Genomic DNA, 24,092 nt, shown 5'->3' with positions numbered 1-24,092 from the left:
TCACCATATAAATTTAGTGATTATAATTGTAAATAAATATTCCAGAAGGATAGAAATACAGTTTTTTTTTGCTGCTAAACTAACCTTGAAGTTAATGTTTGCATAGTATATACTATATAATGTGTATTTTAAAAATTCTATGTTTTTTTTAAAGTTATTATAGGAAAACTAGTTTTGATAGGGTTGTATTAACTTGAATAAATTGTTTCTCCTAACCATTTAATTGCACCTGACATTTAGTGGGAAATATATTTTTAATTTTCGATTGATTTGTATTATATATCATTAGCTTGACTACTAATTAGCAATAATTTCATACAGGTTTTACCTCTCTAAATATATATATATATTTTTTGTTTTTAATTAGTTTTATTACACAATCTGTAAATATATTATTTTTACAATAAGCGTAAGTGTTGTAATAGATTAATAAAAAGGGACTGATGACTTGAGCGAAGAATCCATCCAGTGATGGGACTTCTTGCTAAATATATTTAAATCATATTTATGATTCGATAAAAAAAATTCAATATTTTTTCTTTTGTCCGACGGATTTAGTATTATTTATACATTTGTTTAAAAACAACCTCAAATGCTAAAGTCATCCTAATATAAATTTTTTTTTCAGTTGAAGTCTTTTTTTAAATAAATTATATTTGGTAGTCTAGTGTGTGTTTTTATGACAGAAATAATAATAAATCGTTGAAGTTACGAAATTACGAAGTAAACTTTGGGAATCGGGTAATAGACCAAGTTAGATACGACGTTAGTGAACGTTAGGGACGTTTACAACAAACAACATAACCATAGATAAAACCACAATTATTTTTCATAGAATATCACCCAAAATATTTTTTTAATTTGCGCCAAGAACAATATAATTTCTAAGGTATCAATCTAAACGAACTTTATAATAATATAATATACAATAATAAATACTAATATACTAATACACATCATTGACCAGACATTCAACAATATTTAACCACGATAACGTTAAAGAAAAGTATCTGTGAATATTATGTTTGATATCTTGATGGTAAAATTTCATGAATATAATCAATAAAAAATAATTTCTTGGCTGTGCCTGTCGACATAAAACAGCTTAACTCACTTAAAATGTATTTACTTCATAAAACATCAATATTGGTTATATTTTTTTTACAGAAAGATTTTAATATAAATAATATAAAATAATAATTTGTATCATAATATTTTTACCTTTGAACTGTTTATTTTTTATTTTTTTCACACCTAGAAGTTGAGACTTTTATATTTATTTTTATATTCTTATAATAAATATATAATCCATACTAGGTAGCATAATAAGTATGTGTGAAAAGAGACTTAAGAAAAACAGGAATACGTGATTAAGAAGTCACCCACTAGTGACTCTTTGCTTGAGGGAAGTTGAGACTTAAGGCTAAATTTGTGTGTGATATATAATTAGATAGTGTTGTGCTTTGGCATGGAGTTTGTTAAATCTATAAAAGATAAACCAATATTGTCTTTAACAAAATGGTTTAATACAGCTAATATATAATTTAAACAAAAATAAAATTTTTTAAAATACAAATAAGGGTTTAAAAGATTTAAAACCTAGATTTGTTTAGATTAGATTTGTGTAAGAAAAATATTTAAAAAGTGTCAAAACAATTGAAATCCTGCTTTATTTGAAAACTTGAAAAATAAACTAAGCTCATACAGTTTATATTGTTTTCTTGTAAAGGATGTTCTATAAGCCCTTTTCCTACACAGTGATTTCGGAGTGCTATAGCGATGTTCGATACTTTTAAAATAGACTATTGTGACATCCTATTACCTTCATCTTATTATTTTTAAATTATAGACCATAAAGAATACAACCATTTTTATAATGTATTTTTGATTTTTTTTTCGCACATATAACAGGAATTTCCAGCTCCACGACGACTTCGTATATTATGTTATAATTTACTAGTTATATAATAACACTAGTGTTTTTTTTATTAGTAGACTATTCGACTATTTTTCGTCAATTACTTTGCACATCTCCAAGAACAGTACGCTAATACGTTCTGAATGCGTACACATTAAGACGGCCCGGCGGTGCGAAATAAACGGTTTGGCCGATCGGACAAGCCGCGTCAAGTGTTATCGGTCCGTCCAATACTTGTAACTGATTGATCACCGTCGTGTAAGTCGTAGTATTTTGTATCGTGTCTGCTTACAAGTCGGTTAAAGCCCGTGCCGAGATTGTATATCGCATTATCGTGTATGCCTAAAGGAGATACGGTTGGGCAGGATCTCATCGGCTCATTAGACACTAGGTGGTTCTTGTATGATATTATAATATATTTTTACAAGATACGTTTTAAATTCAAAAACAACACAATACTTCTTTCACTCTGGGACCGAAAAATGAATTGTCTTTTCTTTAGCTTAATCATGATTGTATTTATGTAAATAACGCATAAAACATCATTTTGCAAAGTACATAAATAATAAATGTTTGGGTGTTGACTTTTTGATGAATAAACAAAAATAAATAAATACAATTTACCTAGTAATCCATAGAAATTAAAGGTACCTACTATCTGTAATATTTTAGATACATAATTTAGCCTATCTTGTATATTTTGTATGCACCTTGGTAGTTGATCCTTCACCTTGTATCTAGAATCCTAAAATAAAAATAAAAATACCTTATATCTTGTATCTAGAAACTTTTTTTCCCCTTATCTTGCTCAACATAAATAATGAATATAGTGAGTATAGACATCGAATCACCTACTCCACTTCGTCCAAGTATTGTATACAGTATACTACAGTTGTTGGTCTGTGGAAAATAAAACAGCTTTACCTCTGCAAGTACGACTGTATGACTTAGACGCCCCCGTCGTAGCACTCGTATATTACACGCAGCAGCTAGGGTGATCCTTTTACATCGAAACTCTCGATATTATTAATCTAACCCAATCCTGACCTATAGTAGTTGGAGGGTGGTTCGATCCAACTTTTAAGTTACGTTAGTTTATAAATGCCCAGTGTTCTGCGATGGAAGAATCACTTTGTATGTCCATACCTACTATGTATATAATATAATATGCGTACGTCACCCTATGTGGCTAACCACGCGTTAAGGAATGCATGTTGGTTTACCGCATGTGGACTAAAATGTGTACTATACCGGTGCGCGTTTCGACGTTTATTTATTCGTCAAATTCTGCAGTTTCGCGTGAACTGCACAAGTCGGTCGCATGTCATGCTATAATAAATAGTTCATATGCCACCATCGTAGTTATGCAAAAGCGAATTGTGACGTCAAGTCTCGAGCCACCGTGTAATACGCCTGTCCATTTATATTATATTATACGAGTATTCGAAATTATCGGTGTACCGATAAACAATATACGTATTATATTATATTGAACTAGATTCACTGAAACCAACGAGACTACGAGATAGCACAATGCTTGATGTCTCGTTTTTAATCAAAAGTTTTGCGAGGGCATGCATCGATGTTCCCGAATTGTTGTGATATTAATTTTTGCATGAACGAATAAGTGATCAGCTGCAGTTATACGTTCACGTAAATCATTTGACAACAGAAGGTATTAAATAAAATATTTACCGTCTCACTAATTTGTCTGTAGAATATATCTATCCTATAATATACATATAGGTACCTACTGAAAAATAGTTTATGATGAAGATCATTGTAAATAATTAATAATTATAGAGCATGTTTGAAATAGTATTAAACACGCCACCATGGTGGTAAAAAGGTATGTTTAAGGTTTCGAAATAATTGTCTTAAATGCGGTATCAATACATATTGGATTGACAAAATAATACAATTGAGAATCAAGGAGATCATAATATTCAAGTATTCAAGTTTCAATACTTTGAAGTAAAAATAAAATGTTATTTGAGTTAACAGTATATTATTTTGGGTAGCTGGTAGGTAACAATAAGGTGACAGCTGATGTTAAAATATTTTCTACCGTTATTTATATGACTCTTACTAACGCAGTTTTATTGGCGTACGTTGCAGTGCCCATTGAAGGTTTAAAGGTTTACCTCAAGCAAAGAATTAATGAAAAAAAATTGTTGCAAACCCTATTGTTTTTCGAAACTAGGTGTACTCAGAATCTAAAACAGGAGAAGCCACAATAACGGCATAATAAATTACTAATTTAAAAATTGTTCACTGTTAATATGCACTGTAACCATAGTTACGTGATGTACTCACACGCAAACGTACAATCTTTACCAAAATGAATTATACTTTATTTAAACCTAAGTTATTTTAACTATTAAAATATGTATATATGTATGTATATTTTTATATTTTTTATATTTATATGTGTATTGTGTATATAATGTACACACAATACATATCATGAACTGTTAAGTTTGTGTATAAAACAATTGTTTTTGCCGTAGAATGTCTGAATATAAAGTTTAATTGCAAACATATTAAGTAGGTAATATTGTAGTTTTTTATTGTTACAAATTTACAATGGTATTTCAGTACAATTACATACGACCAACAATATACACAGAGTTAAGTTAAAATAATAATATTTAAAAGAGCTAGCTAGTATAAAGTAGGGAACCGCTCTCCTGTACAGAAGCCAGGAGGTATCGAGTGTACCTCGATTTGAGTATAGGTCACTGTAATTCTGATGCTTTAAATTTGAATTTAACAAGAAATCATTGCATATGAATTGTATAATTATTCTGAGTGGGAACGGTCTGACAACCTATATCACTAAGCGTAAGTATATTGGTTGGTATTTTAGTAATTAATTTTACTATTAGTAATACGACAGGCGTTATACGGTATAAACGTATATGGAATATACCTACTTAAATATTCTAAAGTATAGAGTATTTTGATAATGTCATATCAATAATAAAATAACCATAATGTTCTCTGAAAAATTAATTCGACTTCCCATATTACTGATAATATAGTACAATCAATTACTATTATACTATCAACATAAATGTATCATTAAGTATATTCTTAGCAATGTAGGTTGACAGGCAGTCTTTGCTCAGAATCATTTTTCGTGAGCAAAGATTTGTCATTGAATTCAAATCGAACACATACAATACAGTGATTTAATACAGTAATCAATGATGAGGTATACACAACACAAACTGTAAGAAGATCGATTACCCCCTATTTTTGACAGTTGATTTCGGCCAAGAGTCAGTTGAATCAAATTTAATTTACTTAACTGTTGATTTATTATTCAATAATTACATAATCTGAATTTTTAATTAATTTTTTTATGATTATTAATATTTTAATATGCATACAATTTTTGTAAACAATAAGAATTTTTTTTTAACTTCCAAAAAAATCAAAAAAATTTGCAATTATTGATAAATACATACCTAAAAAGTAATGATATTAAATGTACTTAATAAGTCATTTTTATATTACATGCTGTAGGTAAAAGGTACCTTGAGAAATATTGCTCTTTAAAAGTATCCTACTGTAATATTGCAAAATTTGATAGCATGACAGTTTTAAAAAAATATTAGTCATATCTAATTTGTTTCAACAAAAAAAAGTTACAGGCCTCAATTTGTTTTTCAATAAAACTGGTAACAAAAAAAAAACAGTGTAGAAATGTTTGTGATTTTAATCAAATGAAGGCAATCTATTGTTACATATTAAGTTTATTTTAATTTATGTTGATTCAAAGTCAATATTTCTATAGTTTCATTTGGATCAATATTCGAAAAATAATTATAAAATATATGTTTAGCTTATGTATAGACATACATTTTATGACTACGCAATATTCTTCGCCTGAAATTAATATGTATTGTTAATTTTGTGGTTGCCTTATATTCATATAGTTTTATTTTTTAATGCTCATCAAACATTGTGTACAACAATCTTTTTTCTTATCTTTCTCTTATATAACGATTTAACTCGTTTCTAGATATAACTGTCCCTATGGGTATAAGTATCTCATTTCCTATATACACATTTCAATAACTTCCTTTCTACATTTCCTATACACATGTATAGATGGCATTTTCCTTCCGACCATTTGCCTGTGATCGCAATATTATCAACATTTCTATCCAAATCCTATGAACCTTCTTATCATTACAAAATTCATTAATTTCTGATTTTACGAACAATTTTAAAACGTTTACTAAAAACTATAACCACTTAAAATAATTATGAATAATATTGTTTAAGCCAACACATGAATTATAATACATTCAAATATATAAAGACGACCGAAATTACAATATTTTATTTGTATAGAATCTTTTAGTATACTTAAAATCTAATATTAATTAAATGTAAAAAGTATTTATCAGTAAAGATAATTGAGTACAGAGAACTTAGGTATTATAATAAATATTTCAAAGGAACTTAATACGAATATAAATAAATCAAAGTTATGGATCCTATATGAGGGTAGTATTGGTACTATCTCTATCCATCCATGCTGCGTTGGATATGTCTTTTTCATTTTCATTATTACCTACGTATGAATTATTTTGTACCACTTTATACACATGGATATATTTTTAGAAACCCTATATAGAATTTTTATTTCTATACTAGATCTTTTTTAGGGACTTAAATTTATTTCACTAAATTTTTAATTTATTTCAAAATAGAATTTACCAAACATTTTCAAACTTATAAACTGCTATTTTAATAAGCAACAGGTTATTTTTAAATTTCTAATGTTTAACAAAGTTACCGACGTTAAAAGGGTAAAACAAATTCAAGTCAACTAGATTTCAACTGAACGCCACTAAAAGTTCCTCTAAAATTTCTTTGACTTTTTAAAATTGAAAATAATGTATAACATCAATACCTGGTAGGTACTAAGGTGAGCGAAGCGAGACGAGTGCCCAACACCCAATCTCTTTATCCTGTCTAGAATTTTAAACATAAACTTCCATTTTAATATAAAATTCTGTAACGGAATATTTTTCTAAACATTTGAATGCATGAATATAAAATATTGAACAAATAGTTTATTATTTATAAGCATTTAAAATTTAATGACGCGGAGTAGTACATTAAAAATACGTGGGGTATAAAATAATTTCTCTTCCGCCCTACTCGTATCCAAATTTAAAATATTTATGTACTACGAGTACGATAATTGTATAAAGTTTATCATTTTAAAGTCAACGTTTTTACTTTTTAGAAAACAATTTTATCGTTTTTCGTGGTAATTTAAAAAAAAAAATAATAAGGTTCATCGTTTAAAGCAATTTCAACTCTCGGAAGATGAGTAAATAATTATTTTTTTTAACAAATTAAATAAATATAATGATACAGTATAACGAAAAATTATATTTTTCTTATATTGAGTAAATGATATTGTACCACAATAACGATTACGTCGTATAAAAAATGCTTAGGTAGGTATACTAAATTTCAATTAATAACATATACCTACTTATTTAGGATAGATATTTTTTGTTGTTACTTGCTTAATTTTTGGTTCGCTATTTGAGAAAAGGTTTATAATTTGCATTGTTCTTTTACTTGTTCATACAATGTTCGACTATGATAATATGTGTACAGGAAAACGAGCTACGCCTTGTTTACGAAGATAACAGACATTTGAAAAACGAGGATGTTTTGTATACGATTGTGTTCCACCACACGAAAGTTTTCACTCTATAAAGTTATACCGGTAATGATAATGTCTGAAAGTTTTTAAGCGATGGGGACGGTCAGCGGAAACTATAATAGCTTTTGTCCGTAATAACCAGCGTTTGGGTAAATTCAGCATTTTTTTCAAAAATTTATTTGCTTTCATTGTTAGGGCTTTTTAATAGAAGACTAAAATGAAGGTTAGGTTAATATAAAAGAGAAAATAGATCGATATAAATGTCTTTTGATTTCAAGGTATTTACTTAAAAAAATTATTAACATTACAAGTAAGTTTTTAAAATAATAAGCCAAACAACGATTTTATACAGACTTTTTCTCACGACACTTGATAGAATTGTTTAAAAATTAAAAATTAGTAATCATTTTCAAGGAATCTAGCTAATAAAAATAAAAATGTGTATGTCAAAAGAAGTGCGAGAGAACAAGTTATTATTAATTACCATATATTTAGAATATTAAAAGATTTGAAGTTTAAAAAAAAAGTTGGGCTGATGGTTATCACTCTGCTGTACGGTAGGTGTGGAGTTTGGACAGTTTGGTTACTGTAATTGATGTGTTAAATTTGAATACAATGATATAATATCATTGTAAAGATACTACTGTACTGAGTGGAGATGGTATATCAGCCTAGGATACTTTATATTAAATGAATATTGCTATTAGTTAGTAATAGGTATAGATTGAATACATTTTTGCAAAAAAAAACATTGAATTTGCATACCTTTTACTATAAAGTTAACAGTAACTTTTTAGCTGCCAAACTACTTATAATACCTAGCTATAGAACTGACAATTTTATAAATTTTATAATTTTTCAAATTGGATTGACGAATTTTGTCAACATTTGAGTTTTAAATGCATACAAAAAAAAAACTTATGTGTCTTTAATATTTTTAAATAGCTATATTAATATAACTTATGAGAAACATTGTATAAACTTGCTATACTTTTTGACATACCTGACGAATAATATTTATCGACATAAACGGTAAAGGTAGTAGTGACGACCAAGGTTACCAAACCACAATTTATTCTTTTTTTATTAAAATTAATAAAATTAATTTTTCAATGAAAAATAAACACTGACTTCTTGGTGGGGAAAAAATTTATACTATGTATAAAAAATATTACATTTACTTATTATTTTATTGTAATATGTTCAATATTTTTGTTTTATATCAATGTACCTTACAAATATTTTTATACTTGTATGGTTTACAACCGTTTTTTTTATTGAAATTAATACAGACAAATGACTTAATAATATAAAACTCAGCTGATTACCACAGCTCACTTCATGATGTAAAACTAATGTACTTTAAACTGTGTGACATGTTCTTATTCATCATTTTTATTTTTTGTTTTAGTAGTTATAGTTTCATCGTCGATCTATTACGAGAGTGTCAATATGATAGGTTGAAAAATACTCATTTTTAAATTCAGTGAGCTTTTTACATTTAAAAAAAAAAAAATAAAGGATTATATTAAGTTCAAATATAAAATAACCAAAAATACACAAAGGAACACACTAAAAACACTTAACTTAGGTAGTAACTTATTAGTTATTATTCTAAAATAATGTGTAAGTATTTATTTATAAGTAAAATTTTACTTATTTATTAATTTCTTATATGAATTATATGTATGTACAAATCAGTATATACCAACCATGTATGTACCAATTTGTTATTAATTATTTCATTAATATTAATATAATTAATTACTTCTAGCTCAACATCTTTAACGATATTTATTCACAAACAGGTTGGTTTATTGAGTTTAAGATATTTCACCTCCGAATATTTTACTAAAATAAATTGAGTGTAGATAAGATTTGATACCATTTTTATTTTTACGAAATACCTTGATACATCAAGAAGAAATCAAATAAAAATTACTAAATAGATTTGTGAGGCATTTTGTAGTTTAAATAAATCAATAATACATTTATTTTTTTCAGACTAAAATACAAGTTAAGTTTAAATAATAGCTTTGATATTTTAAAAATAGCATCTGAAAACTTTAAACAGTTTTAAATAAATATTTTAAAATAATATTTATTGAGCTATTTAAGCTACCTATAACTGAAAACATTTAAAATGAGTTAAATCGTATTTGTTGATTAATTGTAAAAAAATAACAATAAATAAACTTTACAAAAAGTAAGCACTTACCAAATTTGAAAGTTTTGTAAAATATAATAAATTTAAAAATAGAGTTTCATTAAATTGTTTGTACAAGAAATATATTGAATTTGAAATTTGAAAGTTTTAGAATAAAAATTAAACGCAGTAAAGTTAATCGAGTATTGCGTGTTTTTAACGCGATTAAATTAAACGAATTATCGTAAATACATACTTTGAACTAACTTTTCACAAATATTCATGGTGTGGAACAAGTAATAATTATTTTATGTACAAAGACTTTAAATAATTTAATTTAAAATTAAGTAAAATCGTTAATATAACAAAAACATGTATGTAATCAATAATCATTAATAAAATTAAGAGGTCTAATCACTCTTAATATAACTGATCATTATTCATTAACTGTATCAAGTTCGTATAAACATGCAATATACATTATATAGTCTATTTCTAACTGTAATAAATACTAAGAAAATATCATTAGCTATACAGCAATATATTTAACTTAACATATTCTTAGAATAAATCAATTTATTATAAAAATACTTGAAATAGGTATAAAAAAATGCAATAGTAGTTTATTTTATAATGTCAAAATACATTTTATGTAAATAATATACCACAATATATATCAATAAGACAGTTTGATTGAACCGAAAACCTACCTATATTTATACAGCGGTAGGTACAGTGGTTTTGTAGTAGGTAGATGTAATAATATACGGTTACCTAGTGATTACCAATTTATTTATTTAATTTGGGAGGATCAAAGGGTTGAGTCTATAATTTTTATGTATTTGGTGTTCAGAAATATACATGTGTATTTTTAAATTAAACGGGCTGTCAACAAATTATTTGATGACACTGAGATAAACATTGTTATGATATTTCCACATAATTTTTGTTTATTGTGTATTCAAATAAAGTCATTGTAGACACGTTAAATACAGATAAAATGTATTTTATTTTTATTCTCTAAGCATTTTATTAGTTATTAAAACTGTTTAAATTCCAAGCCAATATATTTCTTTATAATATTTTTCTTAATTATCTTTGAATACATTCCTATCCTTACTAACGGTTAAGTCTCCAAATTTTAAACTTAATTTATTTTTATTATTCTTGAGTTACAAATTTCCATAAATTAAAAAAAGTCTTGTAATTTATAATGCTGGGTAAAGTAACAATGTTTCTATGTCTTACCATGTGTTAGAACAATACATATTTTACAATATTCTAAAATCAGCCAATATTGTTATGTCTTTAAAAAAATTAATTGTATCTGTTTCTTTAACATTTATCTAAATAAATTACCTAAAAAGATAAAAACTTAAATAGATTCCACTTAATTTTTTGGTTAATAGTTAAGTGGTATGACCACGTGGTCACATAACAAAATATGTATTATTGTTGATTCCTTAATATTTTTAAAATATAATTTTAACCATTTTATTGCAAGTGTACTAATTATTTCTCTATATTCTCGAAAAAAATTTAATTTTTAAAATTAACATGTCTATAATAGTAAAATGAGTGTTCAATCATCAATCTATAAATATAATATATTTACCAATACTATGAAATATTTTTCAAACATACAATAACTACATCATGATAAAGAAACAAAACTTTTAATTTGTACTTGGATACAAAATTAGTTATGACAAAGTGTTTTCTTTTATAAAATCAGAGAACTAATTTAGTATGTAAACAAAAAAATGAGTTCATCAGTGTGAATAGATAACATCAAACAGTAAATTATGTTAAGTTAACTTCAAAGAAAAATTTAAATTTAACTTTATTTATCCAATTATTTTTATTCATTTAGATGTTTTCAACAAATCGAAAACAAATACCTTAATATTATGTAATTACGTATTTAAGCATAATACTAGTAATAGCGATATTAAATAATAAAAAATACAAATTTATTTTAGTATTTTATAATATGAATATAAACTGTAACTTGAGTAAATTTTATTCTAAATTAAATTAGTTTAAAACCAATCTATGAATCCAACAAAAAATCTTTACCCGATGAAAATATAAGAATATATTTTATTCAAAAATATGTCAACCAATAATGGTTGTATTATGCTTGTTTTTATAGCAGATATATACACAACAAAGTTACATGAAACTATCAAATATCAAACATCGCTTTTCATATAAACGGAAAATATTACCTGGCATTATGGATACGGTTTTCAGAGCTCTGAGTACGCGAAACGTACGCAGCCCGGCTAGATTTCCGACGTCCATGCCGATGGTTGCATAACCCGACGTGATGACGATGAAATCCAGCCAGTTCCATGGATTTCGTAAGTATGTATACTTATTTAGTATAAATCCCTTCGATATGGTTTTGATAACCATTTCGGCTGTATAGATGGCCAAGAAAATGTATCTGTAAAATAAATAAATAAAAATAAAGAATTATACAACTCCGATAAATCACGTTCGTTTTAATGGCCTCGAGCGATAGTGACCCGATAAAAAATATTTGAGATTGCATTTCACACAAATAAAATAGTAAAAATATAAATGTCGAATATTTCCATAAACATTCGTTTTAAATGCGGTTTGCATTCCGAGTTTTGTTTTATGGGTAATCGGCGTATTTTTTTATTTATGAAAAATCCAGACGTAATTTCTTGTCAGAAACTCGACGTTATTCTTGCCCTTTACTTTTACCTAAATATAAAACAACTTCGCACTGTTGTACATAACTTGAAGTATATGTATACATTTTCCGCATCCCTTAACTCTCAGCTTAAATACAAACTGTGATGCCAAGGGGAAAATTCTCTGCTGTTTAGTTGTTTCGCAGATATTTTAAAAGGTGGTTGAAATACTTTTTAACCTCTTTATTTAACTTTAAATATCACGATTTATAATAATCTTAAATATAACTATGAAACATAATTCATTTTAAACTTATTTGTTGATTAATTGTTTTAAAATGAAAAACCAAAATATTGTATACCTCCTTAAACAGAAAATTTTTTATAACTAATCTATGTAAAAACTACATCAACGTTAACATTTTTTTTAATACCTAATTGATTCAGTCGTTTTCTGTCAAATGTATAATTTAACTTTTTTAATTAAACAAGATTTAATTGTTTAAACAAAGCAATAATATTCAAAAATGGTTTGTTATTTTGTTCATTAAACCAACTTCTTGGCTCAATATTTGTTTACGAATTGTACCTACTAATTTAAATTAGAAAGTGACGATTAACTTATTATCAGTTGCACAGTGCATAGCTTAATAGAAATATTTCACTTTATTTCTATTTCTTTCAACACTTAAGTGCAATTCTTTCTAACGCTAAAGGGAACTATATTGAGAAAATCGAAGAATGACCTCTTCAAAGTACCAACTAGATTCGATTTTTGATCGATATAAATATATACAGCCACTGAAACTTTTTCAGAACTTCATCTGCTCAACTAAGTGTTCACAGAAAAATATATAAAAAATAAAATCTTTGAACACCAATACATTTCTCACTTCACTCAAAATCTAAAAAATAAAAATTGGAAGAATAATTCAATTTTTCTATAATTTACTTGTCATTAAATGATAATGTAGGGTGAGCGAAAAGTGAGATTATCACGCAAAATGTATACGCATTCAAATTACTGTGATTGTATGCTACAAATAAAATAATATGCATAAAATTGTTCATATTTTCAACTTGAGATGTCTATACTCTATACCACTAGTTTTTGTGTGCTTAGAATATGTAATACTTTTGCCTGTCAAAATAAATTACCATTGCCATTTGCCAAGTTTCACAATAGTTGATACATTTTATTTTTTCTCGTCATTGTTTGAACAGTAGGTTTTGACTCATACCCATAGGAGGTGAGATTGTCTTAAATACGTCGATTTAATGGCATTAAACCAATTAAATATTCTATTACATCGATTAACAACTAGTAGGTATATATTATTGTGCGTACATTAAATGGGTTCGCCGTCGTTGTAACATATTGCATTTACTTGTAGGCGATGCAATATTAATTATTATTAGTTATACCTGCATTTGATTTCAGACTTGTGTATTACGATTAGAAATCAGTGACAAAAACAATATGAGCTATTTGAGATATCGAGTATTTGTACTAGATTAGATTTTAAATCCAATATTGTGTATAATATAATATAATATAATATAATATAATATCCTATATTATGTTGAATATATAAATTGAGTACTATTTAAAGTTATACTTATTTCATTAGATTTTCTCTATCAGATACCACAACTATTAGGTACTTAAATTAATTCAGTACATCTACCTACCAATGTTGTAAATTCATGTTGATTGTTTATTTATAGTAATACTTATTACTATAAATAAATAACTAATACTTATTAAAGTATGTATTTTTGTGATCAAAATCCAAAAGTTAGATGACTTAGTTAATTATTTTTCTTCTTATTTATATAGCTGTATCTCGATATAACAATCAATTGTATGTAACATACACTAAATTCAAGTATATATTTTTGTTTTTGCATTTTTTAATTAAATCTATAATATTATATTAGCTAAGTATATAGAATTTAGTAACCAGTCATCTAGTATGTCATTAAGTTATAATTTTTTCATTATAGTATCATACTGTGTTAAATGACTGAGGTTTTTTTTTATGTATTTGTAATGTGTTATGCAATTAGTTAGAATGTATTATTTAATAAACGTTAATAGAATATTTAAATAATACAATTATAATATAGGGAAATTTAAGTACACATCTATAGCGTACTAAGATTTCCCTGTATTTTGTATGTATTTCTAGTTTTAACATAATATTAAACGTGTTTCAATAATAATAATTTTATAATAATGATCACACGGCGCTTTGTATAGGCATTTCAGGTCACTCTAAGATATTGTTGTCTCTTTTCTGGTATAAATATAGGTTAAATATTATGGTTTGTTGTAAAATTTATTTCAATAAAATGTATTCATTAAATTAACTTACCATAAAATACTGAGTATAATATGTTATGATTATTAAAAGATAAATGATGAAGTTATACAACAATAAACAACTGAGAATGAAATAATAATCAATATTATCTATTTTTAATGGGAAAATTGAAGTTTAAATCAAAATGTATGCCGTTTCTAAATATTTACTGTACCTACCCTATTTAAATTGTGTTTAAAATAGTCACTATACTAACTTCGCACCCATTTTGGCCACATTTTTAGTTTGTATATAATTTATCAACTATTATAGTATATTACCTAAATAAACCATATTATGATAGTGCATGGAAATTTTATAATAATTATATAACCAAATAATTATCATGCAATTTATTTACATTATTGTATATTTATTAAATTTAAAAAGGAAACTATTGAGATCACAATAATTTAAATAAAACAAACGTACAAGCGTAATAAAATGACTGTATACAACTAATCACCAAATATGAAATTATTAAATATTTATGCAACAGTATTATATGTCATAATCTGTTCTATTTTTTGTGATTTATAAATAATTAATACATAATACATACGTCTATACTCATTTTTCACATATACAGCGTATGCATAAATCTTTATTGTTCACTTTACACGTTACACACGCGCAATGTTAATAATATATAGCAAATATGAATAGGTAATAAACATTAATCTACTAATACCGTTGTTGTCGGTTGTAGCGACTTGACAACAATTAATGTAATATGTAAAACAAAATATTTTACCATATTATAAATAGTGGCAATATAGTTCAATATTAATAGTTTAAATGTATAATCATTTAATAGTATAAACATACGTTTATGAACCATCATAATATTACTCCTATGTATTTTATTGTATTATTTTTGATGATCTATCTCATCGTCAAAACTTTAAAACACTTACAAAAAATTAATTTTTTTAAACATTAGTTTAGAGTTCGTTATTCATGAGAAAAAATTATGACATAAAACTGTTATAGAAATTACTATCACTTACATCTATGAAAATAAGTTATATTTTCAAAAACTCGGTGCTTATCATAGTAATTTCTATTATATTATAGAAAAACTAAACATTTAATAAAGAGTATAATGCTATCAAATAAATCACCCTGTATAGTTATGTTATCTGTATTTAGGTAAAAGTTAATAAGGTAAAATTCAGCCATTATTTTTTATTTTTCTGATTGGAGTCATAAAAACTTCCCTGTGTAGAATCTTGAACAGGACTCTCTTGCTTTTAAAATGTTAAAGTAAAAATTAAACGTAAGAAGATCTTTTGAAATTACAAAAATAATTTGTTTTATAGTTTTTGGTTCTTATACTACACATGGTACTTTTGTTACCATGGGTACCGATCTCATTGATGATTATATAAAAATATTATTTTACGATATTTGTTGTCCTAGACTCCATCAGGTATTATATTATCTCCAATATTTAATAGTTGATAGGTACACGGTTCTATTAACATTAAATTGATTAAATCGTTTGATATTGTTTCGTGCATCTATTGTATTTCATATTATAGTAGGTATCCAGTATTCATCACATATTGTTTAGATATGTTTACTGTTTGATAAAATGTCAATTTGAACATAATATTAAATTAATAGTCAAGAATCAAGATAACATTAATTATAGCTCATGGGTTATATTTCATTTTACACTCATGGAATACGCGTATCGAGGTATTATAGGGAAATATACAATATAGGTATCATTTTACATAAATTATTTTGATTGCTTTTATTTTATTTCTTGTAATTAGAACCATATACAATCATCAATTTTGCATAGAAAATTTTTATGAATGAGTTCAAAATCTAATGGCGGTTTACAGCAACTATAAAAAAAATGTAACATAATCGAAAGCAGCACAATAGTGCATTTGAATAAGCTATCAAATTATAATTTATAAGAAACAATATGAATACAATCTTAGACTTGTGTTTATATATGTTTCGATAACATTAAATATAGGACACACACAAGGCAAAGTGAATACATATGTAATGTGTATACATAAATATGTTTATACATATATATTTATTTATTAGAATGACTATAATCAGTTTCCCGTCGGCATGAAAGGGTATAGTCGAGCATCGTCAAATGTATGTCTGGGTTGCCGTTCATAATGCTTTCTTTTGTGTTCCACACAGTTCTTTGGTGGAAAATTCCCTCTTAAGCGAACAACGTTGCATGAAAGTGAGAGAAAAAAGAAGGAAGCATTTCTCTATCATTGTTCAATGAATGTTCAAAAGCTCTCCAAGATAATTATCTCTCTTGCAGGTCATATTATGACGTTTACTAGAGAAACTGGTAAATGGTAAATTATGTTTTATACATATATAACAGGTGTAGGACATTTAGCTAATCTTAAATAACCTCTGCGTTGTCCCCCATACGGTACAGTGCACTATTTACCGATAAGTTATTCAAAAGTATGAGTGAAAGTTTATGATTATGGTAATAAGTAATCTAATAAGCAATAGCAGAAAACATTATTTTTTAACTTAATAGTCTAAACAAAAATACAATATCAAAAAAAAAAAATTTAAATTATAATTTAAAATTGTTATTTAAGATATTAAATCTAAAAATAATGATTTGGCTCAAGGTAAAATATTGTTTTAAAGTATACACATGTTCATCAACAAGAAAGCTCACATAACAAAGTTCTGTTCAGAAACTATTGTACTACCTACATATTATAATTATTTTAACTAAATACTATTTCACCAATGTGAGTGAAACTATATTAATACCTAACACCCAGACTCTGATCCGGTTTAAAATTGTACTTCCATTTTTTTTTTAAATTGCTAAACGTCACAATAAACTTTCCTCTAACAAAAAAATGATTGCATACCATTCCCGCATTAGGCTTCTGAACTAACAGCAGAAAAAGTTATGTTAAATTAATAAAATGTATAAATTTAATAGTAATAACAGTTAATGTTGTATTAGTTTTCTATTCATTATAAGTGAATTCCTACTTCAATACTCACTATCTTTCAACTTCCAAAATATTTTATATAACTCAGAGTATGAATAATCTAATAATATCTTTAAAAAAAAAAAAAACAAAAAATGCGTTTTGTACCTATCTATGACGATTTAATTGTTGCCATGATGGCACAATCGTGTGTCTATTTTTTTTTTTTTTGGAAGCATGACGTAACGATTTAAAGTATAAATAAATACGTCCGAAATGTACATTGCCACTTATCAGTATATTATGTTCGCTTACTAAATGATAATAATGCATGTATTATACTCGGCTGCACAGCGTATCTGACTATACCAGTGCCTTTATTTATTTCATCATTGTTATTTATTAACAATAATTTCATAAAATATATATACACAATAATTACACATTTACAATTCTTGTTAAATAAACAGAACAATATAATTAAGAAGCAACACAATCCTCTAGGAGGCTTTAGTGAGCTTAAGGAACATAAACCCACCGACTTGAAATGTAATTGTTATTCAAAAACATTATCTACACTACGCACAATTCAATAATATCTTTTTTTTTTTCAAATGCTACAGCGATTTTCATAGATATTTTGATTTAAATTTAAGATTGGAATTATAAATTTATTCACACGACGCGACAGAATGGTTAAAAGTTAAAACATAATAAATATAGGTCTAAAAGTTTTGAAACTGTAAATAAATGTCATGTAATATTATTATATTGTAGGTAAAAATTTAAATATTTCATACTTTATAAATATAACTTTTATTGATAATTAATTATATTGTATCATGAAGCTCAAATGATTTTTAAAGTGAATTGAATTGTCAAACAATTTCTATATAAGTTTTGCTACTATTTGAAATATGCGATGCTCCTGCTATGTGACATTTACCGAGTTGATGCTTCTCGAAATCACATGTTTTTAAGTTCTAAAAAAAGTTTAAAGACAAGTTTATCGACGTTCTCAATTCATGAAGAAGAATTATCCATATTTCTTGTATAGTTGTATAAGTAGTTTTCTGATATAGCATTTATACATTTTATTTAAGTGTTCAAAATATACTTCAAATTAAAACTTTTCTTTAACAGTTTAGCGTAACAGCATTAAGTATTTACTGCAACTAGGCATATGATTTATAACCCATAAACCATTTGAAATAGAAAAATAATTTTAAAATAATAATTTTATGCTTTAAGAATAAGTTTATTAGATGTTAGTTACTTTATTATGATTTAATGCTTAGAAATTATTGTTATAAAATAATAGTCTTGCAAAATATCAGTTATTATTTATTGTCTTTTTTTGTTAATATTAAATAATTTATAGTGTTAAAAAAAAATTTAAAAAGAGATAATTTCATAATATCAACAATATATTTTTGTTATTTACTTATGATCGCATTTTGATGGACTCTTTATCGGTTATCATTACGTTCTATAAAACATTCAAGTTTTTAGGAAAATTAAATAAACTTCTGACGAGCTAACAAGTTAAATAACAAGCTAAAAACTATTTTAAGGATAAGTCCTAGTAAATATATATAAATGGTATGTTTATTTGTAGGTATTTAAATATAAATAAATAACAGCATGAAATTTGAAGATCAATATTCATCAAGCACATACAATTTTCGTTTTCCTATTATTGTATCATTCGCATTCCACAGAAAGAACAAATACACGATTGATACTTGAATACATAATATGTTTTGCAAATATATGATTACAATAATATGCAAACTATATTCAAAGATATTCTATACGACTATACCCTAAAACGATATGCCACATAACATTATTTTGTAAGTAGGTATATGCCAATTTTTTTTTATGCCAGAATTTCCATTAAACAACGATATAAAGTTTCAAATACTATGTAAACAACAGTGTTGAATATTTCATGATTTAAAATACATTATTATTTTTAATTAGTTTCATTTAATAAAATGTTAAAAAAATATGGACTTTTATAAAAAACATCGGGGGTTCTAAGTATAATGTTATTCATGATATGTTTTTAGCTATAGCACTAAACGTTCAAGTATTTAAAAATATTAAACGAATAAACTTTTTATTCCATATCAAATAGAAACATCGAAAACTGAATAATTCCGTAGATTTTATCAACAGTGTAAATACATTAAAGTAAAAACAAAAAAAATACTAAAAATAGCAAGCTCTTGAAATTTGAATTTAGTAATATAATATACTAAATTTAACAAATGATTTACCTACTTTTATTATAAATATTAATTTAAACAATTATGTCGTATAACCACTAGATTTTATTTAATTAAAATTAACAAACGATTTGTTGATATTTCTGATGAAGGGTTAAAACGGTCACCTATTGATTAATTTATTTGCTTCTGCCCAAAAATAGTCATTCCCACTGGAATAGTGGGAAAATTCTGAATGACTGCACTGGTTTATTTTTTGCTCTTTCTTATACATTCTTATGTCCTTTGTAAGGCAGTATAAATATATAGAATTTCAAGAATTATTATTTTTAAAACCCTTTTATCAGTTTTATCAACTTTACTTGGGCTCAATGTAATTTTCTATAGGCTCTTTTATTTAGTTACGTTGTTCTAAGAAACCTGAGACTTAGTACATTTACTCATCATCGATGAAAATGCACAAACTATTAAAGAAGGGTGCTTAAATCTACTTCTCCAAGAGAGTTGAAAATTGAAACACTAGGTAACTTATAAGTCGTAATAATAAAATACAATATTAAAATACACTTTAACAAAAAATCACTTAATGAATCAGCATTTGAATATCTACTCGATATAATCCATAGTTATTTATTTTTCAAGTTGTAAATTGTAATCATAACGGTTTCATTATTTTATAATATTTTATTGTATACATTAATTGTAAAAATTATGCATTTATTTATAATTAATGATTATTAAAATATTACTATATTTCTAAAAAGTATAAATAACATTGCTCATTGTTAATTTTTTAACGATTATGATATTTTATATGGTACAAGTAAATTCATTCAAATAATTATATGAGAATTAATTACTAACTTTTTATTTTTAAATAATTGAAAAATAATTTTTAACCAACTACATACATAAAAGATTCTTTTATATTGAATGAATAATTTAAATTCAGTTATAATTTTAACTTCACATATTATGTCTATTTAACTTAATTTCAACCCATTCATTTCGGAATCAATAAACATTATATGTAGTCATAGCTTAGTAATTAAATTAATATTATATAGGTTTTCTTTATTATGGTTTATTTTTACAAGTAATAAACAATCGGTATCAAATTACCCTAGACACAATAAGAATATGTGGTAAAAGTTAACAGGTCATGAGGTTTCGTTGAAAAAAACCAGCCATTGATAACACTTTCAATGAGCTTGATACTTAATTTAATTTAAGAGATCGCGTCATTATGGTTTTAATAGGTTTTTTTAAAATGCACTCAGGTTTGAGTTACCAAATCATTGGATTACATTAAAGATTCGTACTTTCATACATTTTAAATAGTTTTAATAACTAAAAAATATTTATACTGCATGAATATTATACTCGTTAAATGACTGTACAGTTAAATATGCAGTATTAAACTTAATTAAGACATCAAGTTATTTCTAAGGTAGCTTATAACTACTTTCATATACTTTGACAGATTGAATAATATTGCTTATGAGTTATTGATAATGTATATAAGTTGAATTTTATATATAGGAATACATTTTAAGTGTGAACTGTGAACTAATAAATAATTTTAAAAAGTCACTTCATCATGAAGCATATGTCATTCAAAGAATCTAGGATCAATATACTTGTATATAAATATATTTTGTATTATAGATGAAGTATTAACACTAAACAATGTTACACTTTATATGGATCAATATTAACTTATTCTACATATTATTATTATTGCTACCTACTCAGAATAAATTGACTTTATGGAACTTTTTTTGTGTCATCTTTGTGGTTTTACTGGTTTTAGCCTTTGAATAATAAAAATAATAATCAATCACTATTACTTATCGGACAAAATAGGTACGTGATAAACGAAAATAATGTAGCAGCTACGTGTGTTAAGTAAACCTTTTATAATTTTGATCGTCAGCAATCAGTATAGTTATAACCTTTTTTCCATTTGCATGTCAGTAATTTCATGTGTTTAGCGTCGCGTCGCTAAATCGAAAATATCACCCAATTTGTAGTAAACCGCCAGGCGTTATGTAGGTCACAAGGTAAACAAGCATTCGTATTCTCTATTCATACTTAACATAGCAAGTACATAAGGTAATATTATATTACACTATTACTAAGACAGCAATATCACTTTTTATGTAAAAAGACACGAATTATGAAAAACATTTTGTTTAAAAAGTTGATCTCATGAAAATAATGAACCAACTTCGACACATTTTTAAAAGTAACTTTAAAATGTAGTGTGGACAGAAAAATAGGAACACCTACTGCAGGTTACAAAATACTTAATACTTTGAACGCAAACTACTGCTGTATTATTGTTACCAAAATCGCATGGTATATTGTTGCTAGTAGGAAATAAATATTGTTATGATTACGAACAAAACCAGGGAAGTCACTCTGCTGTACTTATAGTAAATAGTTAATAAACTGCCTTTACATCGTCATTGAGTTGATTACTGTAATTGGTGGTGTTGAATTTGAATTCAATGATATTAAACCTATTATAATTGTTTGCAAAAAAACTATTCTGGCTCTTCGTTGTGATAGATTCTATTTCTAAGAACATTTAATTTATGTATACTATTAATAATTTATTTTTCTATTGTTGTTACATTATTTTGAACTATTTTTTTCCAAAAACATCTAATAGGATATATAACAGTTATTATAACATTATACATTTATATCATATTTTTGTTATTAAGTGTAGCCCAATGTTTTGAATTAACCGTCCTTGGCATTAATAGCTTCAAATTATTAGTCTAAATATTTTTTACATATTATTATGTATAGATATAAGAAAATTAATAATATGTAATAAATTCTGATAAGTCTCAAATCACTATGATTAATATTTTTTGAATTACATAATATTCAATACAATTTTTATTGAAAAAAATCGCTATATTCGTTTAAATATCAAATAACGTTAAGGTTAAAACTTCAATGTAAATGACTGCAAAACTAATAATTGTGTCAATAGTATTTTTTAATATTTTTAGAATAGTCAAGAACAACTAATTAATGAAAAAAAATTGTATTAAATTTTGAAGTCTAAACTATTAGAATTGAAAATTGAAGCACTTCAAGTATTTAACACTCCAAAAAGTATAACGAGTAACGACAGACCCAAAATAAAATTAACTTTATTGTACAAGTAACACATTTATCGGAACTTCAGAATCTAATACATATTATATTTTAAAAAGTATTGAAAGATCATTGTATAAATGTAACAATATAACAATTAGATTGATGTTTATTTTGTATGAATACAGTTTTTGTTTTACTGTCACACATTCAAAAAATGGACAATCCAACAAACACTAATTGTATGTTAAAGAATCAAAAAAATTTCAAGTTTTGTATATTTTAGAATGTAGGTTTGGCTATTGGAAAAGTGCAATATGAATACATTTAATTATATCTTTGAATTAAACTGAACTACTATTTAAATTAAAATTAAAATGTTGACCCAGATCTGACTAGATGTTTAAGTTCACCAACGTTACTTGAATTATAAAATTGTTATGTATATAATATGTATAATGAGATGATAAAAAAATATAATACTTACTCAGCTTCTTCAACTGAATCTGTTTTGGCTAGGAAGACACAATTGAGCAATATAGTGGTCATAACCACATAGTCGAATATTTGATTAGTAGAAATGTATATGCACAGTTGCCGAAATGAGTTCCAAGGAGAAAACATAAAGAAAGACTTTGTGGCTGTGAAGCGGTGTATATAATTCTTCCGAAATCTTTTGGATACCACGCAAAACGTCTAGAAAAATAAAACATAATAATGAAACAATAATTTATACACAATACACATACAATTATTATTGCAGAAACAACATAAAATTCATATTTTATATTGGTATTATTGTATTTATTACGGTAGATAACTTCGCTGAACGGTGGGGTACTTTCCGTGTGCATATCACGAGAGAAGATTTAATGTTTATACCAAAAAACACCCTAACCAAATAATAAATAATACAAACTACAAAATACTAAATGGAGATTTACTCATTTGTTATTGTTACCAAATACCAAACATTACATTGGTACA

At 25.7% G+C, this 24,092-nt stretch overlaps 1 protein-coding gene across 2 annotated transcripts in view; it reads right to left on the bottom strand.

Moving 5' to 3' along the window:
* The window catches only part of LOC111037148 (sodium channel protein 60E-like), a 77,891-nt gene extending 54,082 nt beyond the window's left edge, over positions 1–23,809 (bottom strand). For both annotated transcript variants that reach the window (XM_022319529.1, XM_022319530.1), the window contains exons 1-2: positions 23,593–23,809; positions 11,997–12,217 (exon numbers count right to left, since the gene is read on the bottom strand). In XM_022319529.1, coding sequence (XP_022175221.1) covers positions 11,997–12,217; positions 23,593–23,729 — 358 coding nt within the window. In that variant the 5' untranslated portion in view covers positions 23,730–23,809. The remainder of the gene's footprint in view (positions 1–11,996; positions 12,218–23,592) is intronic.
* Positions 23,810–24,092: the final 283 nt, after the last annotated feature.

Source organism: Myzus persicae, unplaced genomic scaffold (genome assembly GCF_001856785.1).
Source record: "Myzus persicae strain clone G006 unplaced genomic scaffold, MPER_G0061.0, whole genome shotgun sequence".
NCBI lineage: Eukaryota > Metazoa > Arthropoda > Insecta > Hemiptera > Aphididae > Myzus > Myzus persicae.
This window is presented reverse-complemented; position numbering and strand designations above follow the sequence as displayed.